At 38.6% G+C, this 14880-nt stretch overlaps 1 protein-coding gene across 6 annotated transcripts in view; it reads left to right on the forward strand.

Moving 5' to 3' along the window:
* Window positions 1-14880, forward strand: part of LOC118310673 (membrane-associated phosphatidylinositol transfer protein 2-like) — a 71680-nt gene that overhangs the window by 39112 nt on the left and 17688 nt on the right. For 4 of the 6 annotated variants that reach the window (XM_047334695.1, XM_047334697.1, XM_035633815.1 and 1 more), the window contains 5 exons: window positions 8644-8982; window positions 9971-10066; window positions 13215-13319; window positions 13489-13553; window positions 13795-13851. In XM_047334695.1, coding sequence (XP_047190651.1) covers window positions 8644-8982; window positions 9971-10066; window positions 13215-13319; window positions 13489-13553; window positions 13795-13851 — 662 coding nt within the window. The remainder of the gene's footprint in view (window positions 1-8643; window positions 8983-9970; window positions 10067-13214; window positions 13320-13488; window positions 13554-13794; window positions 13852-14880) is intronic. The other 2 variants (XM_047334696.1, XM_047334698.1) reach the window with 1 other exon arrangement.

Here is a 14880-nt window from a genome sequence, read left to right on the forward strand (position 1 = left end):
GAAAACCCTCCGGTGTGGAGTGTAGACAGACAGTGAGGAGATACTAAGAACAAAATGAGTGAGTTGAGTGCGAGGGAACTGGCAAAGGCGATAAATAAAATAGTGTCAATAAATGGCTCCGAAAGTGCAGGGATTGTTTGAGAGGCAGGAGCAGAGAGAAGTGGCTGCTTCCCTGAGATAATGCATCTCTCTGGATTCATTTCCCTGCCACTGTTGGACTGTTTCTGTTCCACCGCTGTGATGTGGCTGTTTGTTCAGCTCAATCCATCACAGAAGCTAGTCTGTCTTCATTGCACTTTTCACTCTGTGGTCTCATCACCGCATCTTCAACGACAAAGGTGTATTATTTTTTTCTCATGGACACTCTCCACTGCCATTAGAGGATTAGGGCCACACATAAAAAAAAAATATTTGAGTTCTGACTTTATTCTCAGAATTCTGACTTTAAACTCAGAATTCTGACTTTAAACTCAGTACTATGGGCACCTGTAAGGACCAGGACCAACTTCGGAGGAGGGTCCCTTTTCATGCAGGTGGGAGAAACGCAGGGTGGCCGAAGATGTCCATCGGCGATTTTTGCGTGTTCGGGGGGTCCCCGAAGAAGCTATTTCTTTATGGAAGACCAAAAGGTGAGTGAAAAGGAAATATGTGTTGTTTTGGTGCCCGGAGTAGCATATCACCCAACCCTATTAGCTAGCTTAACTGCAAACTTAGGGTGTGCATGTAACAGTAGTGTACAGGTTAGTGAGTAAGAGTACAATGCCTGGGGAATCTTCACGTTCATGTAGGCATAACAGACTATCCCCCGCGTGTACCTTAGCTTCCGAAGCTACTCCCGTTTGCCAACATAAACAAACGGACATAAACTAATAACAAAACACACATCATGTGACCGTATATACCGTACAGATGTGTTGCGCTTATGTACTTTTCTTAACTGCAAACACGTTTAAGATCTTAGAGACTGAGTAGTGCTCTGTAGCGTTTGCTCGGCTGCGGTACCGCTGCTGTCAACTGGGCTCATTTCTTCTTTGTGTAGCCTACTACAGCGTCCGTCACTCATATTTCTCAGCCACTACTGCCATTTATTGGCGGAAAATGGTATAGCACTAGTTATTTCAGGAGATTGCAGGGGAGTTTTTCAAATGCTAGAAGTGTGACAGAAATCCATTTTAATAAGAGCAAACTATATATAAAAAGTGCTGTTCATCTGTTCATCTAAATACTTACACAGGCATTTCCCTCCTTACAATCACTGTCAATTTGTTGTTCGATCCAAAAAACAGATAATTGTTTGGGTAAGTTCAAGTTTCTTTTAGAATGATTTAGCCATTTAGCTCTATTCACCCCAATTTTCTCAGGTCCGGGAGGTCTGGTCTAATAGCCATGAATTTCCTACTATGAAAGGGTTAGACTGAAATAAAATAGATAATATCAGGTTCTATTGCAGTATTCAGATACTCATAATAAGTCAGTGAGTGTGTAGTATTACATTGAAAGGGTTATCAGTCCTTTTTTTAGCCAGGTGATCCGGTTATTGAAAAGCTATACAGAGTCAAGAAAATAAAAAGCAGGATTTTTGTTCTGTTAATATACCGACAACTGCATTCAAAGCTTTCCTGCAAATTTAGATTAGTATTATCCCACTGTCACCAGTGTACTGACTTAAGGGTCTTAACCTTAACATTATCTTTGCAATGTGCATTTAGAAGAAAATAATTGTCTTTTCTTTATTCTTCTTTACAGATTGACAGCAACGTCATCGCACTGATGGATGATGCGACTGGAGACCTAATTGACACCTTCAATTTCTGCAAAAGGCTCTTCTCAAAATGATTAGATAGATTACAGCAGTTTTACTGCTCACATCAATACCTGCAATGGCAGAATTGGATGACTTGATTAAACTGTACTTCAGACTTTCTTTCAGTAACAAGGAAATACTTGCAATTTTAGCACATAACAATCATAAAGTACTAAGTGTCAGACCTTTAAAGAGAATTTGTAAAAGACTTTGTCTGTTCAGAAGGAAGAACCAGTCTAACTTGGACCAAGTGCTGGCTTTTGTCCAACATGAGATCATGACCAATGGACAGATGCAGGGGTACCGTTGGCTACATCTTCGCGCAGTTCAACAGAGATTTATTTTCTCACAAGATACCATGAGACAAACAAGTTGGTTGATCCACAAGGTGTGGAATTAAGGCGAGCACGACGCTTGAGAAGACGACAATACAGCTGCAGAGGGCCAAATGCACTTTGGCACACGGACGGCTACGATAAGTTAAAGCCCTATGGCATTGCAATCAATGGCTGTATAGATGGTTTAAGCCGCTGTGTGTTGGCCTATACCACGAACAGCAACCCTAAAGTAGTTGCAAGTTACTTCATCAAAACAGTTTCATGCATAGGAGGATGTCCAGAGAGGATTCGTGCAGACAGGGGCACAGAAAATGGTTGTGTAGAAGACATGCAGATGTTTTTGCGGAGAAACCACCCTAACAGTTTTGCAGGGGAGAAAAGCTTCCTTTACAGAAGAAGCACAGCAAACCAGCGCATTGAGGGATGGTGGAGTACCCTCCACAAACAGAGTGCACAGTTCTGGATGAACCTTTTTCAAACATTCCAGGATGATGGGCACTTCACAGGAGACTTTTTGGACAAAAGTCTTATCCAATTCTGTTTCCTTAATCTTGTTCAGGTAAAAATCTTTACTCGCCTTCTGAAATGAGTCACTAATAAATGTAGCATGAAATGCATTATTAACATACTTATGAGTTATAATCTGCAATACTTATAATTCATACTTCTTATACTAATTCATAATTATTATTAATAGTGATCATAACCCATAATAAAGTTTTTTAATGACTCATAAGGTGGAGTATCATAATACCTCCTAATTCATAGCTGGTCACTGACATTGTTTTTGCAAGGATCCTAGTGTATTATAAATTTCATAGTTAATATATATTAGAATCATGTTATAATGCATTATAATGTGATAATATGTTACTCTAAGTGGTCATTCTGTGCTTCTTAGTAATGCATTTCCTAAGGTATAGGCACTTACAGTGTTCCAAGATGGAAATTCCATAAAGAACATTTACCCACCTGCAAGAATAAATAACAAAATGGATCAGCCTGGTAATTTATTAATAATAATAATAATAATAATAATAATAATAATAATAATAATAGTAATAATAATAATAATAATTATAACCAAGTATCAAAAAAGTCTTTATACATTTTTTTAAAAGTGCCTTTTGTTTTAAATAGAAAGGTTAAGGTGCTCAACAAGCCAAGTCACGTGAACATTATTTCCTTTTTGATGCTTTGATGGAATTTCATTTTATTCTTTATACCAATGAGACCAACCACCTTTCTCAGGACAGTTGCATGGGGCACATTTGTTTTAATTGCAGAATGCATCTTGTACATGTATACTTGGGAGCCAGCGACCCTGAAAGAGACCAGAGCTCCCCTGAAAGCAAGAAGTATACATTTTGGGTGGCTCTAAAATTGCCATCATCTTAAATATTTCTTACTGCTTAGTTTTACATTACGTCTACCAAAATGCGTGCTATGTATGTAAAGTATTGACTTACCTAATGGGGGCATGAAATGACAACGCAGCAACCTAGGCCTCAATTTAGACAGGCAGCAGTAGTACATGACCTCCTATTTTACACGTTTGTAGTCTGTATTTACTGTGCTTCTTTCTATGCAGGATGAACTGGATGAAGTTGTCCACACATGGAATTCACACAAAATCAGACCAAGATCAAGTAATGACGCGGCATTGGGTCAGCCAGTTGTGATGTACTCATTCCCAGAGTTACACAGTGCTGAGGATATACTCAAACCGATTGCCATGGAGGAGGTCACTTTGTGTATGGAAGAGTGTACTCCCAAAGGCCAGTTTACTTGTAATGAGACTGTTTTTGAACTGTGTTGTCTACTGATGGAGGAGAATGAATGGATGCTCCAGCAGATCGTCTAGCTGCAACTGATCTATACATCATGTTAAGAGAGGAACTACTGCTAAATATTTGATCAATGGACAAATCCAATTTTTACTAAATACAACGTATTTGTGGGCTGCACGGTGGTGTAGTGGTCTACACAGCAAGAAGGTTCTGGGTTCGAATCCTGGTTCAACCAGGGCCTTTCTGTGTGGAGTTTGCATGTTCTCCCCGTGTATGCGTGGGTTCTCTCCGGGTTCTCCGGCTTCCTCCCACAGTCCAAAGACATGCAGAATGGGGTTAGGTTCATTGGAGACTCTAAATTGACCGTAGGTGTGAATGTGACAGTGAATGATTGTCCGTATCTGTATGTTGCCCTGCGATAGGCTGGCGACCTGTCCAGGGTGTACCCCGCCTCTCGCCCAATGTTAGCTGGGATTGGCTCCAGCGACCCCCCGCGACCCTTAAATGGATAAAGCGGTAGACGATGAATGAACAACGTATTTGTCTTATCTTGTTAGTACTATATGGGCAAGTATTGCTGTGCTGCAGGTAATTTAAGAATGTAAAGTAATTTTGATAAGGTAATAAAGTAATGGATTTCGGGTGCAAGCAAACACAATGCCTCCTTTTTGTGTTATCATTCACACACTTCTTTCACTATTGTTATTAAATCCGGCTGACTAATATGTTTCTTACATTTGTGTCCAATATATATGACAATAAAATACTGTACGCTGTATTTTAAACCTTATTTACCCCCTCACTTTTTACACATATGGATATGGAGATTCATCAACATTAGATCAACATTCAACTCAAGAACTTAATACAAATGTGATGGAAAAAGTAACATTTTATTAACTTTAACACTTTTTAAACTAACATTCCAATGTTTAAAGGCTATTCAACTAGGGTCTGTAGTATAACAAAATACCTAAAATTTCATCCATAAACATGGTGTAGAATTAAGGCAAGTGTTTATGCATAAGAAGACGTGCATAGCTATACTAAAGCTATACTCCAGACTTGCTTATAGCAACAAGGAAATACTTTCCGGTATTGTACTAAGATAACAAAACACCTGAGAACATGACAATCTGGAACAAGGAAGACTGAACAATCACAGCACATTGGTATTGCTATTATCAATTTGGTTGACACACAAAGTGTGTAATGTAAGAACACAACATGATCAGACTGCATTCTATAGTGTCCAAAATGAGAAGAGATCACATCAGCTTGTGCTCAGTCAACTTGAGATCATGACCAATGGACAGATGCAGAGTAGCTATATCTTCATAAGATTCAACTGAGATGTGGTGTCACAAGATACTGTAAGACGCATCATAAATTTGGTTGATTAACAAAACATGTGGTGTCAAGGCAATATGACATATGAGAAAACATCAGAACAGCTTCAGTATTTACTATATACACTACATTTGCTTTCACTATCTAGGAAGTGATATTTTAGCAGTCATCAGCAAGTATCCAAACTTTAAAGACCTGAATTCAATTAAACCCAGTAATTGCATATAAAGCAACAATTGACTAATGCAAAATTCATGAGTAAAATTTTACATATTACTGGTCATACAGTGTTGAAAGCATTATTTTAAGATTGTGCCAATGTCTGGTTCTACTTAGTTCAGACCTTAGTAGAAATATAGTCTGGATGAACTAGTCTGACTTTAAGAAAGCGCTTGCTTTTGTACAACATGAGGTTCCAGTCAATGGACAGGTGCAGGATTGGCTACTCTTTTAAACAAGAGTAGGACGAAAGTTTCTTTCCTTCTTGAAGGATTTCTTCTAATCCAGCATCATTTGCAAGTTTAACTTTTCTGGTGCCACTTCTCTGCTTTCCCCTCACCTGTTTGGCTATGTTACCGTCACTGTGAATCCATCCTATCGCTACATTTCGAGATGTTTTTAGCCTCTTTGCCTGAGTTGTTCTTTTGTATGCATGTGATGTGTCTTCATTAGTGCTTTCCTTTCTGACTTTCATTTTTTCACAAAGTTTTTCTAAAAGTCCATGTTTTCTCTGTGAGAGGGACTTTTTACTTTTGCAGAAATTGAAGAGGGCAATACGGTCTCCGTGGGAGGGGATGTAATTTGGTAATGTTGCATCATTCATCAGTGCGATGATGCCGCTGTCGGTCTACGAAGAAGAATAAAGAAAAGACAATTATTTTCTTCTAAGTGCACATTGCAAAGATAATGTTAAGGTTAAGACCCTTAAGTCAGTACACTGGTGTCAGTGGGATAATACTTATCTAAATTTCCTGGAAAGCTTTGAATGCAGATGTCAGTATATTAACAGAACAAAAATCCTGCTTTTTATTTTCTTGAATCTGTATAGCTTTTCAATAACCGGATCACCTGGCTAAAAAAAGGACTGATAACCCTTTCAATGTAATACTACACACTCACTGACTTATTATGAGTATCTGAATACTGCAATAGAACCTGATATTATCTATTTTATTTCAGTCTAACCCTTTCATAGTAGGAAATTCATGGCTATTAGACCAGACCACCCGGACCTGAGAAAACTGGGGTGAATAGAGCTATAATTATAATTGGCTAAATCATTCTAAAAAAACTTGAACCCACCCAAACAATTATCTGTTTTTGGATCAAACAACAAATTGACAGGCTAATTGATTGTAAGGAGGGAAATGCCTGTGTAAATATTTAGATAAACAGATGAGTATTTTTTATATATAGTTTGCTCATATTAAAATGGATTTCTGTCACACTTCTAGCATTTGAAAAACGCCCCTGCAATCTCCTGAAATAACTAGTGCTATACCATTTTCCGCCAATAAATGGCAGTAGTGGCTGAGAAATATGAGTGACGGACGCTGTAGTAGGCTACACAAAGAAGAAATGAGCCCAGTTGACAGCAGCGGTACCAGCAGCGGCACTGACCGCAGCCGAGCAAACGCTACAGATCACTACTCAGTCTCTAAGATCTTAAACGTGTTTGCAGTTGAGAAAAGTACATAAGCGCCACACATCTGTATGGTCTATACGGTCACATGATGTGTGTTTTCTTATTAGTTTATGTCAGTTTGTTTATGTTTGCAAACGTGAGTAGCTTCGGAAGCTAAGGTACACGCGGGGGATAGTCTGTTATGCCTACATGAACGTGAAGATTCCCCAGGCATTGTACTCTTACTCACTAACCTGTACACTACTGTTACATGCACACCCTAAGTTAAGCTAGCTAATAGGGTTGGGTGATATCTTAACCGACCATATTAGCAAACAAACGTCCTACTCCGTGCACCAAAAACAACACATATTTCCTTTTCACTCACCTTTTGGTCTTCCATTAAAGAAATAGCTTCTTCGGGGACCCCCCGAACACGCAAAAATCGCCAATGGACATCTTCGGCCACCCTGCGTTTCTCCCACCTGCATGAAAAGGGACCCTCCTCCGAAGTTGGTCCTGGTCCTTACAGGTGCCCATAGTACTGAGAATAAAGTAAGAATTCTGAGTTAAAAAGTCTGAGTTTCTGAGTTTAAAGTCAGAATTCTGAGAATAAAGTCAGAATTCTGAGTTTAAAGTCAGAATTTCTGAGTTTAAAGTCAGAATTCTGAGAATAAAGTCAGAATTCTGAGTTTAAAGTCAAAACTCAAATATTTTTTTTATGTGTGGCCCTAATCCTCTTCAGTACATTTAAGCCTTCATGCCTCCTTTAAAATTTTCCTTTGTCTTTTTGCTTTGTGGACCAAACCTTATCAAGCCTGATTCATGAATATTATCATACATCAGCTCCAACAGAAATTGTGCAAAAAGGGTCTATAGGTTTTATAATTCAGATCCTTTAGAGCTTTGTTAATGAGTTATTCAGCAATTTCCACTTTCATGCTTCATCATTTAATTTTGTGCTGGTGGTTCTTTTTTACTGGATATTAATATTACAGCTGTCTCTGTTTGCTAATTGTGGCTTTTATAGGCAGGTTGGATGTTTTAATCATGAACAGCTTGAGGGGTTTCAGGGTTTAATAAGCAGCTGTTGCTTGTTTAGTTCATATGCGCCATTACTGTGAATACAGTGATGCAGTTAACAACAACTTCAGATGCATTGAACTCTTAACAATTTCTGATTTGAAACATGGTTTGCAAAACTAGAAGTGTTCTGCTCACAGTATTTTTAGTCTTGTTCCCAATTAAGAAAATGTTTTTTCTGTTCAGTCGGCTCATTGGCTGTGTGAAAACCTCTAACTCAACAATCAGTATTAATTATGAACCTTAACGAGACACAGCAGGTTGGTTATCTGGTGTTTACTACTAAAAAAGGAGGTAAAATGGATGTCAACAGGAGGAAAAGCAGCTGTGCTCTAGGGAGTGTTAATATAAGGTAGGGAAAAAATTGGAAGGACAATCCATCACTGAGGTCGTTCACTGTGTCCTAATTCCATACAACATGCTGACTCTGAGCAGGTTTAGTTTTTTTTTCACACTAATCAAATAAACCTGCACTCTTTAACCTGACTCTGCATTCTTACCTGTGAATCTCTGAGGATACATTCTTTATTCACCAGCCACAACTTTGTCCTTTTCAAGGTCAATCCCCTTTGTCGATTTATGTCACAGGAACACGATTTGGTCCTCACTGAAATTAAATTACATGCCGATTAATCCTTGTTGCCGTCCTTCTAGGTCTGCGTAAAGTGATGGTCCGTGCCCACCGGCAGGCATGGTGCTGGCAAGACGAGTGGTACGGCCTGACCATCGAGGACATCAGGCAGCTGGAGCTGGAGACCCAGCTGGCGTTGGCTAAGAAGATGGCTCAGTACAGCCTCAGCGAGGAGGGGGGAGCGGAGACCAATGGCTCCTCTGTCAGCCAGGACCAGGAGCCGGGATCTGAGACCACGGGAGCCGTTGCAGAGGTCGAGGGAGGAGGAGGGAAGATGGGGGATTCACTGGAGACACGAGGGGAGCTCACCAAGCAGTGGTCAACATCCTCTAGATCCTCCAACAGGTCATCCAAGAGAGGAGGTGAGGGGGACTGATTTTTATCTTGTTTTTTTCGGCTTCTGGCAAAATTCTCACCTGATGCTGAGAAAAATTAAATAATAATGTGTCATATTATTTGTACTATTTTGTAGAATTAATTGAACAAGATATAGCAATCTTTCCATTACACATTACCACATCTTATTGGTGCATATAAATAGTATATTTAAATGTTTTTCATACTTAATTCTTTAGGTAAGGGCCAGATAGTTCACACACTTTATTCAATACACAATGTGGAGCATTTTCTGTGTAATGGCTTACTTTGTAGCAGCCAGAAATAATTATGTTATAATGTGACACACACAAAAAACTTCTATTCCAAATATTTTGAGTGTCTCTTTAGCAATATCTTTCAAATGTGTTTTGAAAAAAGTAAATAAAGAGCAAGCCCAGAATATTTTTAAAATGTTTTTTTTTCTGTCACCCGTGTGTGTATATTTCAACTTTTGAGGCACAAATTGAATGAATAATTAACCGTCTCAATCTGACTTGCCCCACATTCTCCCAACTCTTAATTATCTTCAGGCCTAATTTGCAGACCCATTTCTCTCTGATATGGTGGTTGAATCATTTTTTTCGAGTACAAACCACATAATAAAGAATATACTTTTAATTTCTCCCACTCTTTGTGAAACCCCACCCATCCATCTTCACATTTGCCACTGGTTTTTCTGTTACCAATCCAGAATACAATGTAAAGCAATTCAATGAAACTAAGACAAGTTGCCTCTTTAGGTTGAATTTATTCAGTCTGCCCTTACATTTGCAGAGATCTGTATTCTCTCAATAACATGTAAATCCTTTCACATGACACATGGAGTTTTTTTGGAATGATTGTATGATGTATTCATGTTCCCACCAACTAAATCCTTCTCCATGTCCTGGAGTTTGGAGTTTCGTATTCTGCTGTATAACTATAATATTACAAATTATCTTCACCGTCCTCTCCTGTGTTGTGTGTGCACAGGTAGTCCGTCTCATCAGAGCATTTCAGAGTGGAGGATGCAGAGCATCGCGCGGGACTCAGAGGACAGTACAGACGATGAGTTCTTTGATGCTCATGGTAAAATCATCACTTTCCAAAACACAATACATATAATACTCATAAACAGCTCAGAATACATTAGATTTATTTTGTATTTTAAACATGGAGCATTTTTATTATGTTATGAATTATATTTCAGCAGTGTTTCTGTCTTTGTTGTGGCTCTACAGCATGCAAACATTCTGTCGATCGATTATTTTATTTCATCTCAGGTTTCAGCTGTCTGTGTCCGTGGGCCGATAAACATTAACTAAATATTTCGCTCAAGGTTTCGCTCCGTAATCCTACATTTCTTTTTGTGAGTGATCTCACTGAAACATTGAAAGTGAATGTATCAGTTTGTCAGATTTATTCAGGATCAACGTTGTGTTGTTGTATTAGATTCACAAAATGAAACCTACATTAAAGATGCAGTCGATAGGATTGAGAGGAGTATGGACTTAGTCTTAGAATTCAAAGTCCAACACATCCTGGTCCGTCCCCCTCCCTCTCCGCTGCACTTCGGTTCTGCCTCCCAGCCTGCCGTGCCAGCGCAGGCTACCATGGCAACTGAAGCCAGGCCAGGTACGTAACATGGCTTTCCCACCGGTAAGAAACTAACACAGACTACTGTCGGCTTTGCTAGACTATAAAACGTTTTATAGTTACCGATTCCTCACATTATTACCTTTTGACTTTTTGTGAAAACAACATTGTCAGTGTTTTTGAACGTAGGCTACCTAAATCAGTTTTTATTAGCTTGTTTACGTACCTAGCGTTAGCTAGCACATTAGCTACAACAGAATGTTAAAAATTAGGCCTGTAAATTAACAGCTTTATCTTCACATACATCATTTGTTGCTTTGCAGAATGACTGACGCATTTTATCTTTATTTTATAACATTATTACAACTTTGAGACTATGACACTGGACTCCGATGAGGCGTTCACACCTACGGCTGCTTCGTCAAGCTGTCGTGCGAGAAGAGGGAGTCGCCTACGAGGCGCACCGTGCAGGGGCCGCGGGAGACGGGGCAGAGGTCGCCGTGTTGGCCCGACACCCGAGATCCCGGGAGCCAAAGACATAGCTGATATTAATGTGATGAGCCAGTTGGTACCTGCTGCTTGCAATGGTTTCATTCAAAGATGGTGTAGCTTCAGTTGCCTTTGCAAGATGTAAATTGTGTGCTGTGCAATACATTTTTTTTTTTTTCAAAGTTATATTTTAATATTGATGCAAACTCAGTTGTCTTGCAATAAAGTGTATTTTTGAAAGTGATTGCATAAATATACAACAATGTGAAGATTACTTTTTTTTTATCAATATACTTTTTGAATCAATTCAAGGCATTACAAATACACTGAACAAAATTATAAACGCAACACTTTTGTTTTTGCCCCCATTTTTCATGAGATTTTTCATAAGACTTTTTGTATGCACACAAAAGGATTATTTCTCTCAAATATTGTTCACAAATCTGTCTAAATCATGCTGTCTAATCAGCATCTTGATATGCTACACCTGTGAGGTGGATGGATTATCTCAGCAAAGGAGAAGTGCTAACTAACACAGATTTAGGCAGATTTGTGAACAATATTTGAGAGAAATAAGCTTTTTGTGTACATACAAAAAGTCTTAGAACTTTGAGTTCAGCTCATGAAAAATGGGAGCAAAAGCAAAAGTGTTGCGTTTATAATTTTGTTCAGTGTATATCAATTTGAGGTAATCAGATTCAATGATTCAGTACCACCGATGCAATATCTCAAAGAAAAGCATAAGAAATTTATCAAAGTTAACAATGATGTAATATTGTCAAGCTTTATTTTGCACATACAATACAAAGTAGGTGTGTTTAATATTTATAATACTCAGGTAGATTTATGTATTTGGATCTACAAATTGAATGTTTGAACATAGTTGCAGGATTTGTTTCCTGGTTCGTCTGGATGCTAATGTAAGGCATTGCTTCTGGGGAAGTGTCTGGTCTGTGGTCTTATCCTTTTAATAAGTATAGAGCCGTCAGTTCTTCTTTTGGGTGGTCTGTGGACATGTAATGAAGGGGATGATGCTGAAGCGCTTGCTGGCATATAGTACATCAGGATGTGATCATAGAAGCTCCAGCTCTGCATTTGACTTGACAGGAAACTGTAATAATATTTTTCATTAAAAATAATCAACAAACAAATATGGTCCTACAGGTTAATAAAATTCATAACTGTACCGTAAGTGTGTTAGTGAAGTGAAGGGTTTTGGAGACGACCTGGTCTGGACACCACATCCCCACCATTGAAAGACAAAACTCTCTCCATCCTAGACAGGGCCGTCAACAGTCTCCCCAAAAAAGCAAAACCCGACCAAACCAGCCTGAAAATATACCTTGCATGTGAAAAAATCTACTAACGGTCCTGAAGTGGGCCGTAAATAGAGTATGGAGCTTTAGGTTTGTTATCTGTCTGAGCCCTTTCCAGACATGGTGACTCAACATATCACATAAAATGTATATACGTACACAGAGTTCTGAATATAATTGAAGTCATCATCAATATCATCATGGATATCCAGTAATTACATACTAAAAAACATTTATAAATATATTTCTTAATCAATCATATTCTAGATTTGTGTTGTAAAGGGTACACATACAAGGTATTCATATCTTTCAGAACGGAATGCCATTATCATCAACAAGTATATAGCATACCTTCCTTCCTCAGCTGTAACCCCCAGCAAAGTCATTTTTGCAAATCCTACCGAATGCATGCTGTTCTTCAAAATAGCTGCCAGAAAGATACTCAAGTTAAATCACGTAATACTTCATTTATAAAGCACATTTAAAAACAGCAAAAACCTTGTTACCTGTTGTCTTTATTGTAGAACTTTATAATTTTTAAAGTAAGGTAGAACGATTGGCTGCGTTATGCCACGATCAGACCGAGTTTAGCCATCTGTTTCAACGCAGGGCGTGCAATACCACATTCCTGCAGGTAGATTACTTTGCAGCGAGGAAGCTGCATTACTACCTCACAACAACAGAAATGATTGTTTCTGCGTTCAACCCTACGTTTCACCCTTTCTAAATCCCATCAATATGTATTGTAAACTTGTGTGCAGAACTAGGTTCTCTGATAAGCCTTCAAAATCAAAGATCTGTTTCTCAAACATTTAATGTCCCTGTTTCTAATGCAGAGGACTTTTCTGACAACGAGGAGATGTTTGCCAAGGTTATCACCAAGTGGAGCTCCAATGACCTGATGGACAAGATAGATACAATAGACGCGGATGAAGCACAAGGTAGTCGACCCTCTGTGTTTTATTACAGGATGTTATTTCAAATAGAACAAGGCACCAGTTCCTGTACTTTAGTAAAAGAAACACTGGAGCACAGGAATCATATGAAAGTTTAAGTCTTTAAAAAAATTTCAACACAACTTGACTGTGGGAATGAATCGTGTTTTCACAGAAACTTTGTATCAGGAGTCAGGCGGGGAGTATGCCATGATGAGTAATGAGGAGATGCAGATGGAGGTACGTTTTTCTTCACTATTTCCACATTTCATTCATGTTCCCTCTCACACGGACACCCTTGATTAAATAGCTTGTAGATAACACTCCTGTTACTGTGCAGTGGCATTAGGCTCCACTCTCTACTGTGGCAATCAGCTGACTTAAATTTCAGCAGAGATGGGCGATTAACGTTTTCTCGGTTTACGTTGTGAGTTTCTATAAATTCTGGTTGTGGGTGTGTGCTCTCGCTCTTTGTGTCTAGTGGGTTTTCTCAAAAAGGCAAGAACTTCATTCCATCAGGTTTCCCAGAAGGCCGAATGTGAGTCTGTAAAGTCAGTGAGAGGACGTGTTGTAATCTTGGGAGTATTGCTTAGAGATATCTCTATCTATTCAAATGTTATTTTTGAATAGATAGAGATAGCCTCTCTACGTTTTGTATAGATGTAGCATCTTCATTAGTGAGATTCAGAGTTGCTGGAATGCTGACTTTGATACTGCTTTGAGTCTTTGTGCTAACTGCTAAGCTTAGCTAACTATCTCCTGGGTGTGTATGTATTTTACTAACATCTAACTCTGAGAATTCTGGTGACTTATGACACTCCCATAAATCTGGGAGACATGAAAAATAGAATTGATGCTGTAAGTCATCCTATGAGTCTGGATATTCTGACTTTTTTTTCAAACTTGACAGAGCCACAGAAGACATTATTCGACTGTTTTCTCAGACTTAGTGGTAAAGTCCTCCTTTAACTTCAGTTTCATTTCACATTCAAAGCCAAAAGACATCAACACAAGGTCTGTTCAGTAGCTGTTCTGGAGCTTTCGATCATATCGTCCTACATTCCTCATTGTGGAGTTCACGCAGTTGTGATATAAATTAAATGGATGTTAAACAATTTTAATGAGCATCTGAAGGTCTCATACATGTTGGCCTTAAGGTTTTGAAGTTGACCTTTGAAGCAGCAATTGCCAAAACAGTCTCAGCACAAAGTCCATTTAGCAACTATTCTGTAGCTTTCGATCACATCAAGCAGGTCTTCCACTGACTTTCAATCTCAAATCGCTGATTTTTTATTTAAGTCAGATGTAGTATTTTCTTCTGCTCCAAGCAATTTACATTTTTATTATTTCTTAATTTCAAGTGTCAGAAAATACTGAAAAATGCCTCTGGCAACACAATTTTCCAGAGCCCAAAGTGATTGGATATTTAAAGATGTGCAGAAACAGGACCCAGATGCAGAGTGCAGTCTGATAAATGTTAGATGTTTTAATAAATTGAAAAGAAAACAAACTTACGAAGTCCAAAGTAAAACAAAATCTTACTAAAAGGTGTCCACGGGTGTAAAAA

Source organism: Scophthalmus maximus, chromosome 1 (assembly GCF_022379125.1).
Source record: "Scophthalmus maximus strain ysfricsl-2021 chromosome 1, ASM2237912v1, whole genome shotgun sequence".
Classification (NCBI taxonomy): Eukaryota; Metazoa; Chordata; class Actinopteri; order Pleuronectiformes; family Scophthalmidae; genus Scophthalmus; species Scophthalmus maximus.